Below are 18,741 nucleotides of genomic sequence, written 5' to 3' on the forward strand. Positions count from 1 at the left end.
CTACTCTGTTCTGTCTGTTCTGCTCCATTCTGCTCTGTTCTGATCTGTTCTGCTCTTCTCTGCTCTGTTCTGTTCTGTCTGTTATATTCTGTTCTGTTCTGTTCTGCTCTATTCTGTTCTGCTCTATTCTGCTCTGCTCTGTTCTGTTCTATTCTGTTCTGTTCTGCTATATTCTGCTCTGCTCTATTCTGTTCTCTTCTGTCCTGCTCTCTTCTGCTCTGTAATGCTCTGTTCTGGTTTGCATGTGGTATACTAGCATAGTGATGTAGAACATCATTCACCGTTGTCCTGTCATAACACAGTCAGTGTTTTCCGTTAGCCCGGACCGTCAGCTAATCATCCGGCTACCGATTCATTTTCAGCTGGCTACTTTTTCCACATCCTATTAGCCAGGCAACGTTTTATTCAACCGTTTCAGTCCACTAGTCCGTCTCCCGCTAGAATGAACCATATGCATCTTCTAGCAATCTATTCTTAGGATAGGTGCCTGTCAGTCACACAGCCAGGGATCACAGGGAAACGCAGTCTGTCCCTCCTCCCTGTACAATTTGTGTGCAATGTGGTTGGTTGCAGTCAAATGTCTTTACAAGGAGGACGGAAAAAGAGCGTGAATTTGCACGTCCCACGTAATATAGGTGGTAACGATGAGTCAATCCACGACGAGCCAAATGTTTTCTGGCACTTTCCTTGATTTTGTGTAGCCGTTAGCGATGTGCTGATAACAACCATCTTCTGACAGACGGAAAGACTTCTCTGTTAAATGTTAACTACAAAGTAGCTGATATAATGATTATTTTCATAAATCCAGTGGGTATTTGTTTTGCAAACTCTACTATTACTTAAACACTGCTAAACAACAGCCTCTTGTTAGGTGTTCATTAAAGTGCAGCTTCACCCAAAAATATAAATTGATCAGATTTTTCAAAAGTGGTCTCAGGATGTGGTTTAAGCATTTTGGGGGACTTAGAACTTACAATGTTGTTGTTTTTCTATTAAAAGGTGTGATTTTGAGAGTGACACCTAAATAAAATTTGAAAAACGGAAACCTAGAAAAATAACAAGGAGAAAACGGAAATAACTAAATGGAATCAGGCAAAAAATAAAACTGATTTTATAGGACCTGGTGGTGATCTCTAGAGGGTGGTGTGGTGATCTCTAGAGGGTGGTGTGGTGATCTCTAGAGGGTGGTGTGGTGATCTCTAGAGGGTGGTGTGGTGATCTCTAGAGGGTGGTGTGGTGATCTCTAGAGGGTGGTGTGGTGATCTCTAGAGGGTGGTGTGGTGATCTCTAGAGGGTGGTGTGGTGATCTCTAGAGGGTGGTGTGGTGATCTCTAGAGGGTGGTGTGGTGATCTCTAGAGGGTGGTGTGGTGATCTCTAGAGGGTGGTGTGGTGATCTCTAGAGGGTGGTGTGGTGATCTCTAGAGGGTGGTGTGGTGATCTCTAGAGGGTGGTGTGGTGATCTCTAGAGGGTGGTGTATAGGACCTGGTGGTGATCTCTAGAGGGTGGTGTATAGGACCTGGTGGTGATCTCTAGAGGGTGGTGTGTTGATCTCTAGAGGGTGGTGTATAGGGCCTGGTGGTGATCTCTAGAGGGTGGTGTATAGGACCTGGTGGTGATCTCTAGAGGGTGGTGTGGTGATCTCTAGAGGGTGGTGTGGTGATCTCTAGAGGGTGGTGTGGTGATCTCTAGAGGGTGATGTATAGGACCTGGTGGTGATCTCTAGAGGGTGGTGTATAGGACCTGGTGGTGATCTCTAGAGGGTGGTGTATAGGACCTGGTGGTGATCTCTAGAGGGTGGTGTGGTGATCTCTAGAGGGTGATGTATAGGACCTGGTGGTGATCTCTAGAGGGTGGTGTATAGGACCTGGTGGTGATCTCTAGAGGGTGGTGTGGTGATCTCTAGAGGGTGGTGTATAGGGCCTGGTGGTGATCTCTAGAGGGTGGTGTATAGGGCCTGGTGGTGATCTCTAGAGGGTGATGTATAGGACCTGGTGGTGATCTCTAGAGGGTGATGTATAGGGCCTGGTGGTGATCTCTAGAGGGTGATGTATAGGACCTGGTGGTGATCTCTAGAGGGTGATGTATAGGGCCTGGTGGTGATCTCTAGAGGGTGATGTATAGGACCTGGTGGTGATCTCTAGAGGGTGATGTATAGGACCTGGTGGTGATCTCTAGAGGGTGATGTATAGGACCTGGTGGTGATCTCTAGAGGGTGATGTATAGGACCTGGTGGTGATCTCTAGAGGGTGATGTATAGGGCCTGGTGGTGATCTCTAGAGGGTGATGTATAGGGCCTGGTGGTGATCTCTAGAGGGTGATGTATAGGGCCTGGTGGTGATCTCTAGAGGGTGATGTATAGGGCCTGGTGGTGATCTCTAGAGGGTGGTGTGGTGATATCTAGAGGGTGGTGTGGTGATCTCTAGAGGGTGATGTATAGGGCCTGGTGGTGATCTCTAGAGGGTGATGTATAGGGCCTGGTGGTGATCTCTAGAGGGTGGTGTGGTGATCTCTAGAGGGTGGTGTGGTGATCTCTAGAGGGTGATGTATAGGGTCTGGTGGTGATCTCTAGAGGGTGATGTATAGGACCTGGTGGTGATCTCTAGAGGGTGGTGTGGTGATCTCTAGAGGGTGATGTATAGGACCTGGTGGTGATCTCTAGAGGGTGATGTATAGGGCCTGGTGGTAATCTCTAGAGGGTGATGTATAGGGCCTGGTGGTGATCTCTAGAGGGTGGTGTGGTGATCTCTAGAGGGTGGTGTGGTGATCTCTAGAGGGTGATGTATAGGGCCTGGTGGTGATCTCTAGAGGGTGATGTATAGGACCTGGTGGTGTGGTGATCTCTAGAGGGTGGTGTGGTGATCTCTAGAGGGTGATGTATAGGGCCTGGTGGTGATCTCTAGAGGGTGATGTATAGGACCTGGTGGTGATCTCTAGAGGGTGATGTATAGGGCCTGGTGGTGATCTCTAGAGGGTGATGTATAGGACCTGGTGGTGATCTCTAGAGGGTGATGTATAGGGCCTGGTGGTGATCTCTAGAGGGTGATGTATAGGACCTGGTGGTGATCTCTAGAGGGTGGTGTATAGGGCCTGGTGGTGATCTCTAGAGGGTGATGTATAGGGCCTGGTGGTGATCTCTAGGGGGTGATGTATAGGACCTGGTGGTGATCTCTAGAGGGTGATGTATAGGGCCTGGTGGTGATCTCTAGAGGGTGATGTATAGGGCCTGGTGGTGATCTCTAGAGGGTGATGTATAGGACCTGGTGGTGATCTCTAGAGGGTGGTGTATAGGGCCTGGTGGTGATCTCTAGAGGGTGATGTATAGGGCCTGGTGGTGATCTCTAGAGGGTGATGTGGTGATCTCTAGAGGGTGATGAATAGGGCCTGGTGGTGATCTCTAGAGGGTGATGTATAGGACCTGGTGGTGATCTCTAGAGGGTGATGTATAGGGCCTGGTGGTGATCTCTAGAGGGTGGTGTGGTGATCTCTAGAGGGTGGTGTATAGGGCCTGGTGGTGATCTCTAGAGGGTGATGTATAGGGCCTGGTGGTGATCTCTAGAGGGTGGTGTGGTGATCTCTAGAGGGTGGTGTATAGGGCCTGGTGGTGATCTCTAGAGGGTGATGTATAGGGCCTGGTGGTGATCTCTAGAGGGTGATGTATAGGGCCTGGTGGTGATCTCTAGAGGGTGATGTATAGGGCCTGGTGGTGATCTCTAGAGGGTGGTGTATAGGGCCTGGTGGTGATCTCTAGAGGGTGATGTATAGGGCCTGGTGGTGATCTCTAGAGGGTGATGTATAGGACCTGGTGGTGATCTCTAGAGGGTGATGTATAGGGCCTAGTGGTGATCTCTAGAGGGTGATGTATAGGACCTGGTGGTGATCTCCAGAGGGTGATGTATAGGGCCTGGTGGTGATCTCTAGAGGGTGGTGTATAGGGCCTGGTGGTGATCTCTAGAGGGTGGTGTATAGGGCCTGGTGGTGATCTCTAGAGGGTGATGTATAGGGCCTGGTGGTGATCTCTAGAGGGGGTTATGTATAGGGCCTGGTGGTGATCTCTAGAGGGTGATGTATAGGACCTGGTGGTGATCTCTAGAGGGTGATGTATAGGGCCTGGTGGTGATCTCTAGAGGGTGATGTATAGGGCCTGGTGGTGATCTCTAGAGGGTGATGTATAGGGCCTGGTGGTGATCTCTAGAGGGTGATGTATAGGGCCTGGTGGTGATCTCTAGAGGGTGATGTATAGGGCCTGGTGGTGATCTCTAGAGGGTGATGTATAGGGCCTGGTGGTGATCTCTAGAGGGTGATGTATAGGGCCTGGTGGTGATCTCTAGAGGGTGATGTATAGGGCCTGGTGGTGATCTCTAGAGGGTGATGTATAGGGCCTGGTGGTGATCTCTAGAGGGTGATGTATAGGGCCTGGTGGTGATCTCTAGAGGGTGATGTATAGGGCCTGGTGGTGATCTCTAGAGGGTGATGTATAGGGCCTGGTGGTGATCTCTAGAGGGTGATGTATAGGGCCTGGTGGTGATCTCTAGAGGGTGGTGTGGTGATCTCTAGAGGGTGATGTATAGGGCCTGGTGGTGATCTCTAGAGGGTGATGTATAGGGCCTGGTGGTGATCTCTAGAGGGTGATGTATAGGGCCTGGTGGTGATCTCTAGAGGGTGATGTATAGGGCCTGGTGGTGATCTCTAGAGGGTGATGTATAGGGCCTGGTGGTGATCTCTAGAGGGTGATGTATAGGGCCTGGTGGTGATCTCTAGAGGGTGGTGTGGTGATCTCTAGAGGGTGATGTATAGGGCCTGGTGGTGATCTCTAGAGGGTGATGTATAGGGCCTGGTGGTGATCTCTAGAGGGTGGTGTGGTGATCTCTAGAGGGTGATGTATAGGGCCTGGTGGTGATCTCTAGAGGGTGATGTATAGGGCCTGGTGGTGATCTCTAGAGGGTGATGTATAGGACCTGGTGGTGATCTCTAGAGGGTGGTGTGGTGATCTCTAGAGGGTGATGTATAGGGCCTGGTGGTGATCTCTAGAGGGTGATGTATAGGGCCTGGTGGTGATCTCTAGATGGTGATGTATAGGGCCTGGTGGTGATCTCTAGAGGGTGATGTATAGGGTCTGGTGATGATCTCTAGAGGGTGATGTATAGGGCCTGGTGGTGATCTCTAGAGGGTGATGTATAGGGCCTGGTGGTGATCTCTAGAGGGTGGTGTGGTGATCTCTAGAGGGGGTTATGTATAGGGCCTGGTGGTGATCTCTAGAGGGTGATGTATAGGGCCTGGTGGTGATCTCTAGAGGGTGATGTATAGGGCCTGGTGGTGATCTCTAGAGGGTGGTGTGGTGATCTCTAGAGGGTGATGTATAGGGCCTGGTGGTGATCTCTAGAGGGTGGTGTATAGGGCCTGGTGGTGATCTCTAGAGGGTGATGTGTAGGGCCTGGTGGTGATCTCTAGAGGGTGGTGTGGTGATCTCTAGAGGGGGTTATGTATAGGGCCTGGTGGTGATCTCTAGAGGGTGATGTATAGGGCCTGGTGGTGATCTCTAGAGGGTGGTGTGGTGATCTCTAGAGGGGGTTATGTATAGGGCCTGGTGGTGATCTCTAGAGGGTGATGTATAGGGCCTGGTGGTGATCTCTAGAGGGTGATGTATAGGGCCTGGTGGTGATCTCTAGAGGGTGGTGTGGTGATCTCTAGAGGGTGATGTATAGGGCCTGGTGGTGATCTCTAGAGGGTGGTGTATAGGGCCTGGTGGTGATCTCTAGAGGGTGATGTGTAGGGCCTGGTGGTGATCTCTAGAGGGTGGTGTGGTGATCTCTAGAGGGTGATGTATAGGGCCTGGTGGTGATCTCTAGAGGGTGATGTATAGGACCGGGTGGTGATCTCTAGAGGGTGGTGTAGTGTGATGATCTCTAGAGGGTGGTGTGATGATCTCTAGAGGGTGGTGTGATGATCTCTAGAGGGTGGTGTGATGATCTCTAGAGGGTGGTGTAGTGTGATGATCTCTAGAGGGTGGTGTAGTGTGATGATCTCTAGAGGGTGGTGTGATGATCTCTAGAGGGTGGTGTAGTGTGATGATCTCTAGAGGGTGGTGTAGTGTGATGATCTCTAGAGGGTGGTGTGATGATCTCTAGAGGGTGGTGTGATGATCTCTAGAGGGTGGTGTGATGATCTCTAGAGGGTGGTGTGATGACCTCTAGAGGTTGGTGTAGTGTGATGATCTCTAGAGGGTGGTGTGGTGACCTCTAGAGGGTGGTGTAGTGTGACGATCTCTAGAGGGTGGTGTGATGATCTCTAGAGGGTGGTGTAGTGTGATGATCTCTAGAGGGTCGAGTACCTGGACAGTCACAGTGAATGGCGTGAATAAAAGACATAAGGACTTGTCACAGTACTGAGCCAAACAGAGCTGACCCTAACGAAGTTGAACTGTTTTGGCATGGTTACATAGTCGCTTGAACCATTTAGGAGAAGGAATGTGACAAAATATTGTGGGCTAGCACAGTAACATTCAGGTCGACCCTATATGGCCAATCTGACAAGACTGTACTGACACCATCTCTCTCCTCCTGACAGATGAACCGGAGGTGAAGATCGAGGGTTTTGATGGTAACTGGTACCTGAACCGTCAGGACGTCAGCCTCACCTGCAACACTGACGCTAACCCCCCTGTCACCGTCTACCAGTGGAAACTGTAAGTCTAAAACTCCACACAGGGATGAAGCTTCTTTTTACTGTCTATGTTCATGTTCAAGTTGTCTATTTGAAAGCGGTAGAAGAAGAAGTATCTTCTCCACAATTAACAGCACGGAGGCTCAAACAGAAGGAGAAGAGGATTCATATTGTCTTAGGGTGTGTCCAAAATGTCCCCTGTGCTCAATCCCCTGCTCTGGTCAACACTATTCAGGGAATAGGGTGCTATTTGGGGCTCATTCTTAGCTAATATTTGCCAGCAGCATACCACCCTGCATACCACCCTGTGTCCACTGCTAGCTTGCTTCTGAAGATGAGCAGGGTTGGTCCTGGTCAGTCCCTGGATGGGAGACCAGATGCTGCTGGAAGTGGTGTTGGAGGGCCAGTAGGAGGCACTCTTTCCTCTGGTCTAAAAAAAATACCCCAGGGCAGTGATTGGGGACATTGCCCTGTGTAAAGTGCTGTCTTTCAGATGGGATGTTATATATATGTTTATTTTAATTTTACCTTTATTTAACTAGGCAAGTCAGTTAAGAACACATTCTTATTTTCAATGACGGCCTGGGAACAGTGGGTTAACTGCCTGTTCAGGGGCAGAACGACAGATTTTGTACCTTGTCAGCTCGGGGGTTTGAACTCACAACCTTCCGGTTACTAGTCCAACGCTCTAACCACTAGGCTACCCTGCCGCCCCATATGTAGAATATGTTCTCAGTCAACTGACCTGGTTAATTAAATTAACTATTTGTGCCTCGGTTCAATCAATCAATCAATCAATCAAATGTATTTATAAAGCCCATAACATCAAGTGGATGTGTAGCTAACACACATTCTCCAGAATCCTGTTAAATACTCAATTCAATTTACTGCTGCAATGGAGCTGACACAAAGTTGGGAATTTATGATAAATACTTGTGTCATTATGGTTTGGTAACCTTTTTTATTTATTTACGTTTCCAATCTGGGTTTCAAAAGCATAAAGCAATGCTGGAAATCTATCAACATAACTCTACTTCCTCTTTCTCTGTCTTCATCAACCTTTCATTCATGTGTTTCAGTTGCTTTACACACCAGTGTATTGATGATGGTAAGGAGTGAGATGGAAGCCTAGGCAAAATCTATCTATCTTCAGTATCTATCTACACTATCTATACTATCTACAGTGGCTTGCGAAGGTATTCACCCCCCTTGGCATTTTTCCAATTTTGTTGCCCTACAACCTGGAATTAAAATAGATGTTTTTGGGGGGATTTGTATCATTTGATTTACACAACATAGCTACCACTTTGAAAATGCAACATATTTTTTATTGTGAAACAAACAAGAAATAAGGAAAAAAACAGAAAACTTGAGTGTGTATAACTATTCACCCCCCAAAGTCAATACTTTGTAGAGCCACCTTTTGCAGCAATTACAGCTGCAAGTCTCTTGGGGTTTGTCTCTGTAAGCTTGGCACATCTAGCCACTGGGATCTTTTCCCATTCTTCAAGGCAAAACTGCTCCAGCTCCTTCAAGTAAGATGGGTTCCGCTGGTGTACAGCAATCTTTAAGTTATACCACAGATTCTCAATTGGATTGAGGTCTGGGCTTTGACTAGGCCATTCCAAGACATTTAAAGGTTTCCTCTTAAAGGTGTCCTCTTGTTGCTTTAGCAGTATGTTTAGGGTCATTGTCCTGCTGGAAGGTGAACCTCTGTCCCAGTCTCAAATCTCTGGAAGACTGAAACAGTTTCCCTCAAGAATTTCCCTGTATTTAGCACCGTCTATCATTCCAACAGTTCTGACCAGTTTCCCTGCCAATGACAAAAATGATGGATGGAGTTCTCGGGTGATAAGAGGTGTTGGGTTTGCCCCAGACATAGAATTTAACTTTATAGACAAAAAGCTCAATTTAGGTCTCATCTGACCAGAGTACCTTCTTCCTTGTGTTTGGGGAGTCTCCCAAATGCCTTTAGGCGAACACCAAACATGCTTGCTTATTTATTTCTGGCCACTCTTCCGTAAAGCCCAACTCTGTGGAGTGTACGGCTTAAAGTGGTCCTATGGACAGACACTCCAATCTCCGCTGTGGAGCTTTGCAGCTCCTTCAGAGTTATCTTTGGTCTCTTTGTTGCCTCTCTGATTAATTCCCTCCTTTCCTGGTCTGTGAGTTTTGGTGGGCGGCCCTCTCTTGGCAGGTTTGTTGTGGTGCCATATTCTTTCCATTTTTTAATAATGGATTTAATTTGCTCCATGGGATGTTCAAAGTTTCTGATAATTTTTTAGAACCCAACCCTGATCTGTACTTCTCCACAACTTTGGACCTGACCTGTTTGGAGAGCTCCTTGCTGTTCATAGTGCCGCTTGCTTGGTGGTGTTGCAGACTCTAGGGCCTTTCAGAACAGGTGTATATATACTTAGATCATGTGAAGCTTAGATTGCACACGGGTGGACTTTATTTAACTAATTATGTGACTTCTGAAGGTAGTAATTGGTTACACCAGATCTTATTTAGGGCTTCATGGTAAAGGGGGTAAATACATATTTTTTTAGAATCTATCTACAGTGAGGGAAAAAGTGGGGCAAAAAAGTATTTAGTCAGCCACCAATTGTGCAAGTTCTCCCACTTAAAAATATGAGAGAGGCCTGTAATTTTCATTATAGGTACACTTAAACTATGACAGACTAAATGAGAAAAAGAAATCCAGAAAATGACATTGTATGATTTTTTATGAATTTATTTGCAAATTATGGTAGAAAATAAGTATTTGGTCAATAACAAAAGTTTATCTCAATACTTTGTTATTTGTTATATACCCTTTGTTGGCAATGACAGAGGTCAAACGTTTTCTGTAAGTCTTCACGAGGTTTTCACACAAGCAGGAAGCTTGGTCACGGAAATCAGAAAAGCAATCAAATTAAAGTTTCCCTTTGATGATCTTCGGATGTTTTCACTGACGATACTCCCAGTTAGACAGCAAATGTTCCTTTTGTTCCATAAAGATTATTTTTATACCCAAAATACCTCCGTTTGTTTGTCACGTTATGATGAGAAATCCACCGGAAATAGCGTACACGACAACGCCGAAAAAATTACACATTATATCCATAATATCGACAGAAACATGGCAAACGTTTTTTATATTCAATCCTCAAGGTGTTTTTCAAATATCTATTCAATAATATATCAACCGGGACAATTGGCTTTTCAGTAGGAGCGAGAGGAAAAATGACTACCTCTGTCTTTTACGCAAGAATCACTCTGAGAGCCATCAGCTGGCCACTTACACAATGTAGTCATTTACGCTCATTCTTCAACATAAAGGCGTGAAACTACGTCACAATGCTGTAGACACCTTAGAGAATACGTAGAAAAAGGAATCTGGTTGATAGCCCATTCAGTGGCCAATAGGGGTGCATAGGAACACAACGGTTTCAAAACATGAGTCACTTCCTGATTGGATTTTTCTTAGGCTTTCGCCTGTAATATCAGTTCTGTTATACTCACAGACAATATTTTGACAAAAATAATTGTCTTACAAAAAATGTCCAGTTGCCAGGATAACAAATACAAATAACATCTAAACACCAGCACCACAGGTAACTTCCACAAAGTTGTGAACTATCTGAGAGACAAGGCAAGAAGGGCCTTCTATGCCATCAAAAGGAACATACATTTTGACATCCCAATTAGGATCTGGCTACAAATACTTGAATCAGTTATAAAACCCATTGCCCTTCGTGGTTGTGATGTCTGGGGTCCGCTCACCAACCGATAATTAATCAAATGGGACAAACACCAAATTGAGACTGCATGCAGAATTCTGCAAAAATATCCTCAGTGTACAACGTAAAACACCAAATAATGCAGGCAGAGCATAATTAGGCCGATACCCAATAATTATCAAAATCCAGAAAAGTGCCTGTTAAATTCTACAATCACCTAAAAGGAAGTGATTCCCAAACCTAACATAACAAAGCCATCACCTACAGAGAGATGAACCTGGAGAATAGTCCCCTAAGCAAGCTGGTCCTGGGGCTCTGTTCACAACCACAAACAGACCCCACAGATCCCCAGGACAGAAACACAATTAGACCCAACCAAATCACGAGAAAACAAAAAGATAATTACTTGACGCATTGGAAAGAATTAACAAAAAAGCAGAGCAAACTAGAATGCTATTTGACCCTACACAGAGAGTACACAGCGGCAGAATACCTGACCAGTGTGACTGACCCAAACGTAAGGAAAGCTTTGACTATGTACAGACTCAGTGAGCATAGCCTTGCTATTGAGAAAGGCCGTCGTAGGCAGACATGGCTCTCAAGAGAAGACAGGCTATGTGCACACTGCCCACAAAATGAGGTGGAAACTGAGCTGCACTTCCTAACCTCCTGCCAAATGTATGACCATATTAGAGACACATATTTCCCTCAGATTACACAGACCCACAAAGTCTGTGTAATCTGATTTTGATAAACCTGATTTTGATAAACTCCCATATCTACTGATTTTGATAAAGCTGATTTTGATAAACTCCCATATCTACTGATTTTGATAAACCTGATTTTGATAAACTCCCATATGTACTGGGTGAAATACCACAGTGTGCCATCACAGCAGCAAGATTTGTGACCTGTTGCTACAAGAAAAGGTCAACCAGTGAAGAACAAACACCATTGTGAATTCAACCAATATTTATGTATATTTTTTTCCCCTTTTGCACTTTAACTATTTGCACATCGTTACAACACTGAATAAAGACGTGATTTGACATTTGAAAGATATGTATTATTTTGGAACAGTTGTGAGTGTAATGTTTACTGTTCATTGTTATTGTTTATTTCACACATAGAGAGGGAGAGAGAGACTGAGAGAGAGAGAGAGACAGAGAGACTGAGAGAGAAAGGGAGAGAGAGACTGAGAGAGAGAGACAGAGAGAGAAAGAGAGAGAGAAAGAGACTGAGAGAGACAGAGACTTATAGAGAGAAAGAGAGAGAGACTGGGAGAGAGAAAGAGAGAGAGAGACTGAGAGAGAGAGGGAGACTGAGAGAGAGAAAGAGAGAGAGAGACAGAGAGAGAAAGAGAGAGAGAAAGAGAGAGAGAGACTGAAACTGAGACAGAGAGAGACAGATCGAGAGGGACAGAGCGAGAGAGACTGAAACTGAGAGAGAGAGACTGAGACAGAGAGTGAGAGGGAGACAGAGAGAGAGAGAGACACGGAGACAGAGAGAGAGAGAGAGAGCGAGAGTGACTGAGAGATGTATAGACAAGGGGGCATGCTGGGTGACAGATAGGAGGGGACATTGCTTCGGTTTAACAATACTCTAAATGTGTTGTGAAGTTTCCCCCTGGGCTGGGGCGGAACACACACGCTCTCTCTTTCTCTCTCTCACACACACACACACACACACACGCACACGCACGCACACACACACACAATCTCTCACTCACACTCACACAAACACACGATCTCTCTCACACACGCACGCACACACACACACGCACACTCTCTCACTCACACACAAACACACACACACAGACATGCTCTCTCTCTCACACACACACACTCTCTCTCACACACACACACACACGCTGTCTTGCTCTCTCTCTCTCACACACACAAACACACACACACGCACACACACACACACACACACACTGATTCATCAGTCTTTCCCTGCTCTACTTTCGATCCTGTAGTTTATCAACCCAGGTGTTGTATCACTGTAGTTTATCAACCCAGGTGTTGTATCACTGTAGTTTATCAACCCAGGTGTTGTAACACTGTAGTTTATCAACCCAGGTGTTGTATCACTGTAGTTTATCAACCCAGGTGTTGTATCACTGTAGTTTATCAACCCAGGTGTTGTAACACTGTAGTTTATCAACCCAGGTGTTGTAACACTGTAGTTTATCAACCCAGGTGTTGTATCACTGTAGTTTATCAACCCAGGTGTTGTATCACTGTAGTTTATCAACCCAGGTGTTGTATCACTGTAGTTCATCAACCCAGGTGTTGTATCACTGTAGTTCATCAACCCAGGTGTTGTATCACTGTAGTTTATCAACCCAGGTGTTGTATCACTGTAGTTTATCAACCCAGGTGTTGTAACACTGTAGTTTATCAACCCAGGTGTTGTAACACTGTAGTTTATCAACCCAGGTGTTGTATCACTGTAGTTTATCAACCCAGGTGTTGTATCACTGTAGTTTATCAACCCAGGTGTTGTAACACTGTAGTTTATCAACCCAGGTGTTGTAGCACTGTAGTTTATCAACCCAGGTGTTGTAACACTGTAGTTTATCAACCCAGGTGTTGTATCACTGTAGTTTATCAACCCAGGTGTTGTATCACTGTAGTTTATCAACCCAGGTGTTGTATCACTGTAGTTTATCAACCCAGGTGTTGTATCACTGTAGTTTATCAACCCAGGTGTTGTATCACTGTGTTAATACCATATCATAATATGTATATATGTAAATAACATAATATATACAAAATATAATATCATAACATATAACAAACTATATATATTCATGACATAGTATCATAACAACCTACTATATAAATATATATATATATATATATTAATAACATAATATCATAATATATTAATAACATATCATGATAACGATGTATTAATACCAAGATATATTAATAACATAATATATTGATTACATAATATCATAATCTATCATAATAACATCATAGTTATTAATAGTGCAGTTCATAGTTCATAATACCATGTATATTTATAACAATATAGTGAGAATATAGTGTCATACTATATTAATAACATAGTATCCTAATTACATAAAATATGAATACCATATCATAATAACAATGTTTTAATTATTATTATTTTATATATTAATATAATACATTATAATATATTGATAACATATTATCATAATAACATTATATATATATATATATATATATAAACTATATTAATAACGTATAACAATAGCAATGCATTAATACCAAGATATATTAATAACATAATATATTGATTACATAATATCATAATATATTATAATAACATCATAGTTATTAATAGTGTAGTTCATAGTTCATAATACCATGTATAAATAACATAATAGCATAACATAGTTTATTAATAACATAATAGTGTAATATAATAATACAATAATACCATGTATAAATAACATAATAGCATAACATAATTTATTAATAACATAATTGTCACGCCTTGGTCATTGTGTTTTGTGTTTCCGTTATATATTTTGGTCAGGCCAGGGTGGGACATGGGTTTACGTGTTGTGTTTCGCATTGGGGTTTTATAGGATTGGGATTGCTAATGATTAGGGGTGTGTCTAGTTAGGCTTGGCTGCCTGAGGCGGTTCTCGATCAGAGTCAGGTGATTCTTGTTGTCTCTGATTGGGAACCGTATTTAGGTAGCCTGAGTTTCGCTTTGTATTTCGTGGGTGATTGTTCCTGTCTCTGTGTAGTTTCACCAGATAGGCTGTAATTAGGTTTCACGTTCCGTTTGTTGTTTTTCGTATTCATAAGTTATTTCATGTATCGTCATTTTTTTTCATTAAAATCATGAGTAACCACTACGCTGCATTTCGGTCCGACTCTCTTTCAACAAACGAAGAACGCCGTTACAATAATAGGGTAATATAATAATACAATAATACCATAATATATTATAATAACATAATAGCATAACATAATTTATTAATAACATAATACCATAATATATTATAATAACATAATAGTGTAATATAATAATACAATAATACCATTATATATTAACAGCATAATATCCTAATATATTAATAACATAATTTGATAGTAACATGATATAATAACATCACATTTATAAATAACATGGTATCGTAATAGCATGATATAATAACATCATATTTATAAATAACATGGTATCGTAATAGCATGATATAATAACATCATATTTATAAATAACATGGTATCGTAATAGCATGATATAATAACATCACATTTATAAATAACATGGTATCGTAATAGCATGATATAATAACATCATATTTATAAATAACATGATATCGTAATAGCATGATATAATAACATCACATTTATAAATAACATGGTATCGTAATAGCATGATATAGTAACATCATATTTATAAATAACATGGTATCGTAATAGCATGATATAATAACATCATATTTATAAATAACATGGTATCGTAATAGCATGATATAATAACATATATCAAAAACATTGTATTATAATAACGTTATATATTAATAACATCATATGTTATTCATTTCATCTTGATTTAACCAGGTAGGCTAAGTTGTTAGCTTTGGGGATAACCAGTGAAATATACCTACTGGAGCACGTGCTACGGGTGGGTGTTGCTATGGTGACCAGTAAGCTGCCTTTGGTGACAAAATGGATGCCACTGTGATAGACTGCATCCAATTTGTTGAGTTGATTGTTGGAGGCTATTTTGTAAATGACATCGCTGAAGTCAAGGATCGGCAGGATAGTCAGCTTTACAAGGGTATGTTTGGCAGCATGAGTGAAGGATGCTTTGTTGCAAAATAGAAAGCCAATTCTAGATTTAATTTTGGATTAGAGATGCTTAATGTGAGTCTGGAAGGAGAGTTTACAGTCTAACCAGACACCTAGGTATTTATAGATGTCCACATATTCTAAGTCAGAACCATCCAGAGTAGTGATGCTAGGCTGATAGGCGGGTGCGGGCAGCATTCGGTTGAAGAGGATGTGTTTAGTGGCTGAGATGCACCCGTGACCAGCTCGGAAACCGGATTGCATAGAGGAGAAGTTATGTTGGGATTTGAAATGTTCGGTGATCTGTTTGTTCACTTGGCTTTCAAAGACTTTAGAAAGGCAGGGTAGGATGGATATAGGTCTGTAACAGTTTGGGTCTAGAGTGTCTCCCACTTTGAAGAGGGGGGTGGCCGCGTCCGCTTTCCAATCTTTAGGGATCTCAGACGATACGACAGAGAGGTTGAACAGACGAGTAATAGGGGTTGCGACAATGGCGGCGGATAATTGTAGGAAGAGAGTATCCAGATTGTGTAGTCCAGCTGATTTAGTAGGGATCCAGATTTTGCAGCTCTTTCAGGACATCAGCTGTTAGGATTTGGGTGAAGGAGAAGCTGGGGGGCTTGGGCCAGTTGCTGCGGGGGGTGCAGAGCTGTTGGCTGGGGCTGGGGTTGGGGCTGGGGCTGGGGTAGCCAGGTGGAAAGTGTGTCCAGCCGTAGAGTAATGCTCATTGAAATTCTAGATTATCGTGGATGTATCAGTGGTGACAGTGTTTGCTATCCTCAGTGCAGTGGGTAGCTGAGAAGAGGTGCTCTTATTCTGCATGGACTTTACAGTGTCCCAGAAGGAGGTGCTCTTATTCTCCATGGACTTTACAGTGTCCCAGAACTTTTTGGAATTAGTGCTGCAGGATGCAAATTTCTGTTTGAAAAAGCTAGCCTTAGCTTTCCTAACTGACTGTGTGTATTGGTTCCTGACTTCCCTGAAAAGTTGCATGTCACGGGGGCTATTCGAAGCTAGTGCAGTGTGCCACAGGAACTTTTTGTGCTGGTCAAGGGCAGTCAGGTCTGGAGTGAACCAAGGGCTATATCTGTTCCTGGTTCTACATGTTTTTAAAGGGGCATGCTTATTTAAGATGGTGATGAAGGCACTTTTGAAGAATGACCAGGCATCCTCTACTGACGGGATGAGGTCAATGTCATTCCAGGATACCCCAGCCAGGTCGATTAGAAAGGCCTGCTCGCTGAAGTGTTTTAGGGAGCGTTTGACAGTGATGAGGGGTGGTCGTTTCACCGCGGACCCATAACGGACGCATGCAATGAGGCAGTGATTGCTGAGGTCCTGGTTGTAGACGGCAGAAGTGTATTTAGAGAGCAAGTTGGTCAGGATTATACCTAAGAGAGTGCCCATGGTTACGGATTTAGGGTTGTACCTGGTAGGTTCCTTGATATTTTGTGTGAGATTGAGGGCATCTAGCTTAGATTGTAGGGCAGACGGGGTGTTAAGCATATCCCAGTTTAGGTCACCTAACAGTACTAACTCTGAAGATATATCAGGGGCAATCAATTCACATATGGTGTCCAGGGCACAGCTGGGGGCTGAGTTGGGTCTATAACAATCTGCAACAGTGAGAGACTTATTTCTGGAGAGATGGATTTTTAAAAGTAGAAGCTCAAACTGTGTTGGTACAGACCTGGGTAGTAGGACAAAACTCTGCAGGCTGTCTCTACAGTAGATTGCAACTCCGCCCCTTTAGCAGTTCTGTCTTGATGGAAAATGTTGTATTTGGGGATGGAAATTCCGGGAATAGTTGGTGGCCTTCCTAAGCCAGGATTCAGACACGGCTGGGACATCAGGGTTGGTGGAGTTTGCTAAAGATGTGAATAGAGCAAACTTAGGGAGGAGTCTTCTGATGTTAACATCAATAACATGATATATTAATAACATGGTATTATAATAACATGATATATTAATAACATCGTATCATAACAACCTCATATAATAACATTGTATATTAATAACATCATATCATAATAACATCATATAAAACATGATATATTAATAACACCATATAATAACATAATATATTAATAACATCATATAATAACATAATATATTAATAACATCATATAATATATTAATAACATAATATATTAATAACACCATATAATAACATAATATATTAATAACACCATATAATAACATAATATATTAATAACATCATATAATAACATAATATATTAATAACATCATATCATAATAACATAATATATTAATAACATCATATCACAATAACATCATATATTAATAGCATCATATAATAACATAATATATTAATAACACCATATAATAACATCATATCATAATAACATAATATATTAATAACATCATATAATAACATAATATATTAATAACATCATATAATACCATTGTATATTAATAACATCATATCATAACATAATATATTAATAACATCATATAATAACATCATATATTAATAACATCATATAATAACATAATATATTAATAACATCATATAATAACATAATATATTAATAACATCATATAATAACATAGTATATTAATAACATCATATAATAACATTGTATATTAAAACATCATATAATAACATCATATATTAATAACATAATATATTAATAACATCATATAATAATATAATATATTAATAACATCATATAATAACATGATATATTAACATCATATCATAATAACATCATATAATAACATGATATATTAACATCATATCATAATAACATCATATAATAACATAATATATTAATAACATCATATCATAATAACATCATATATTAATAGCATCATATAATAATATAATATATTAATAACATCATATAATAACATGATATATTAACATCATATCATAATAACATCATATAATAACATGATATATTAACATCATATCATAATAACATCATATAATAACATAATATATTAATAACATCATATCATAATAACATCATATAATAACATAATATAATAACATCATATCATAATAACATGATATATTAATAACATCATATCATAATAACATGATATATTAATAACATGGTATCATAATATGTGGATATTTCAAAGTCTGTGTATGAATGCTGAATAGGAATGCTGCAAGGCTGTCAATGAAATACAAATTAACTATAATGTATTGGCTAAGAGCCAAACCTAGCTTCCATTTGTGATATAAACAGTATAGAGCATATTGAAGTGATGTCGAAAATTCACTAGAAAAATGTAAATCACACTATATCGTTCTGTAGTCCAACATTAATTAGGCAAAGGTGACCTCAGCCAGTCAGCCAGACAGTTAACCAGTTAGACAGCCAACCAGTCATCCAGCCAGTCATCCAGCCAGCCAGTTAGACATCAGCCAGGCAGTCATCCAGTCAGCCAGTTAGACAGTCAGCCAGGCAGTAAGACATCTAGTCAGCCAAGCAGTCAGAGAGTGAGCCAGTCAGCCAGATAGACAGCGAGCCAGACAGCCATAGTTCTGCCTGATAGTCAGCCAGACAGCCAGAT

The 18,741-nt window shown here is 41.8% G+C and overlaps 1 protein-coding gene across 1 annotated transcript in view; it reads left to right on the plus strand.

The window, feature by feature from the left end:
- LOC109882569 (nectin-1-like) overlaps positions 1-18,741 on the plus strand; it is a 273,874-nt gene that overhangs the window by 200,853 nt on the left and 54,280 nt on the right. The window contains exon 4 of the mRNA XM_031795369.1: positions 6,567-6,684. Within this exon, the coding sequence (XP_031651229.1) occupies positions 6,567-6,684 (118 nt within the window). The remainder of the gene's footprint in view (positions 1-6,566; positions 6,685-18,741) is intronic.

Source organism: Oncorhynchus kisutch, linkage group LG18 (assembly GCF_002021735.2).
Source record: "Oncorhynchus kisutch isolate 150728-3 linkage group LG18, Okis_V2, whole genome shotgun sequence".
NCBI lineage: Eukaryota > Metazoa > Chordata > Actinopteri > Salmoniformes > Salmonidae > Oncorhynchus > Oncorhynchus kisutch.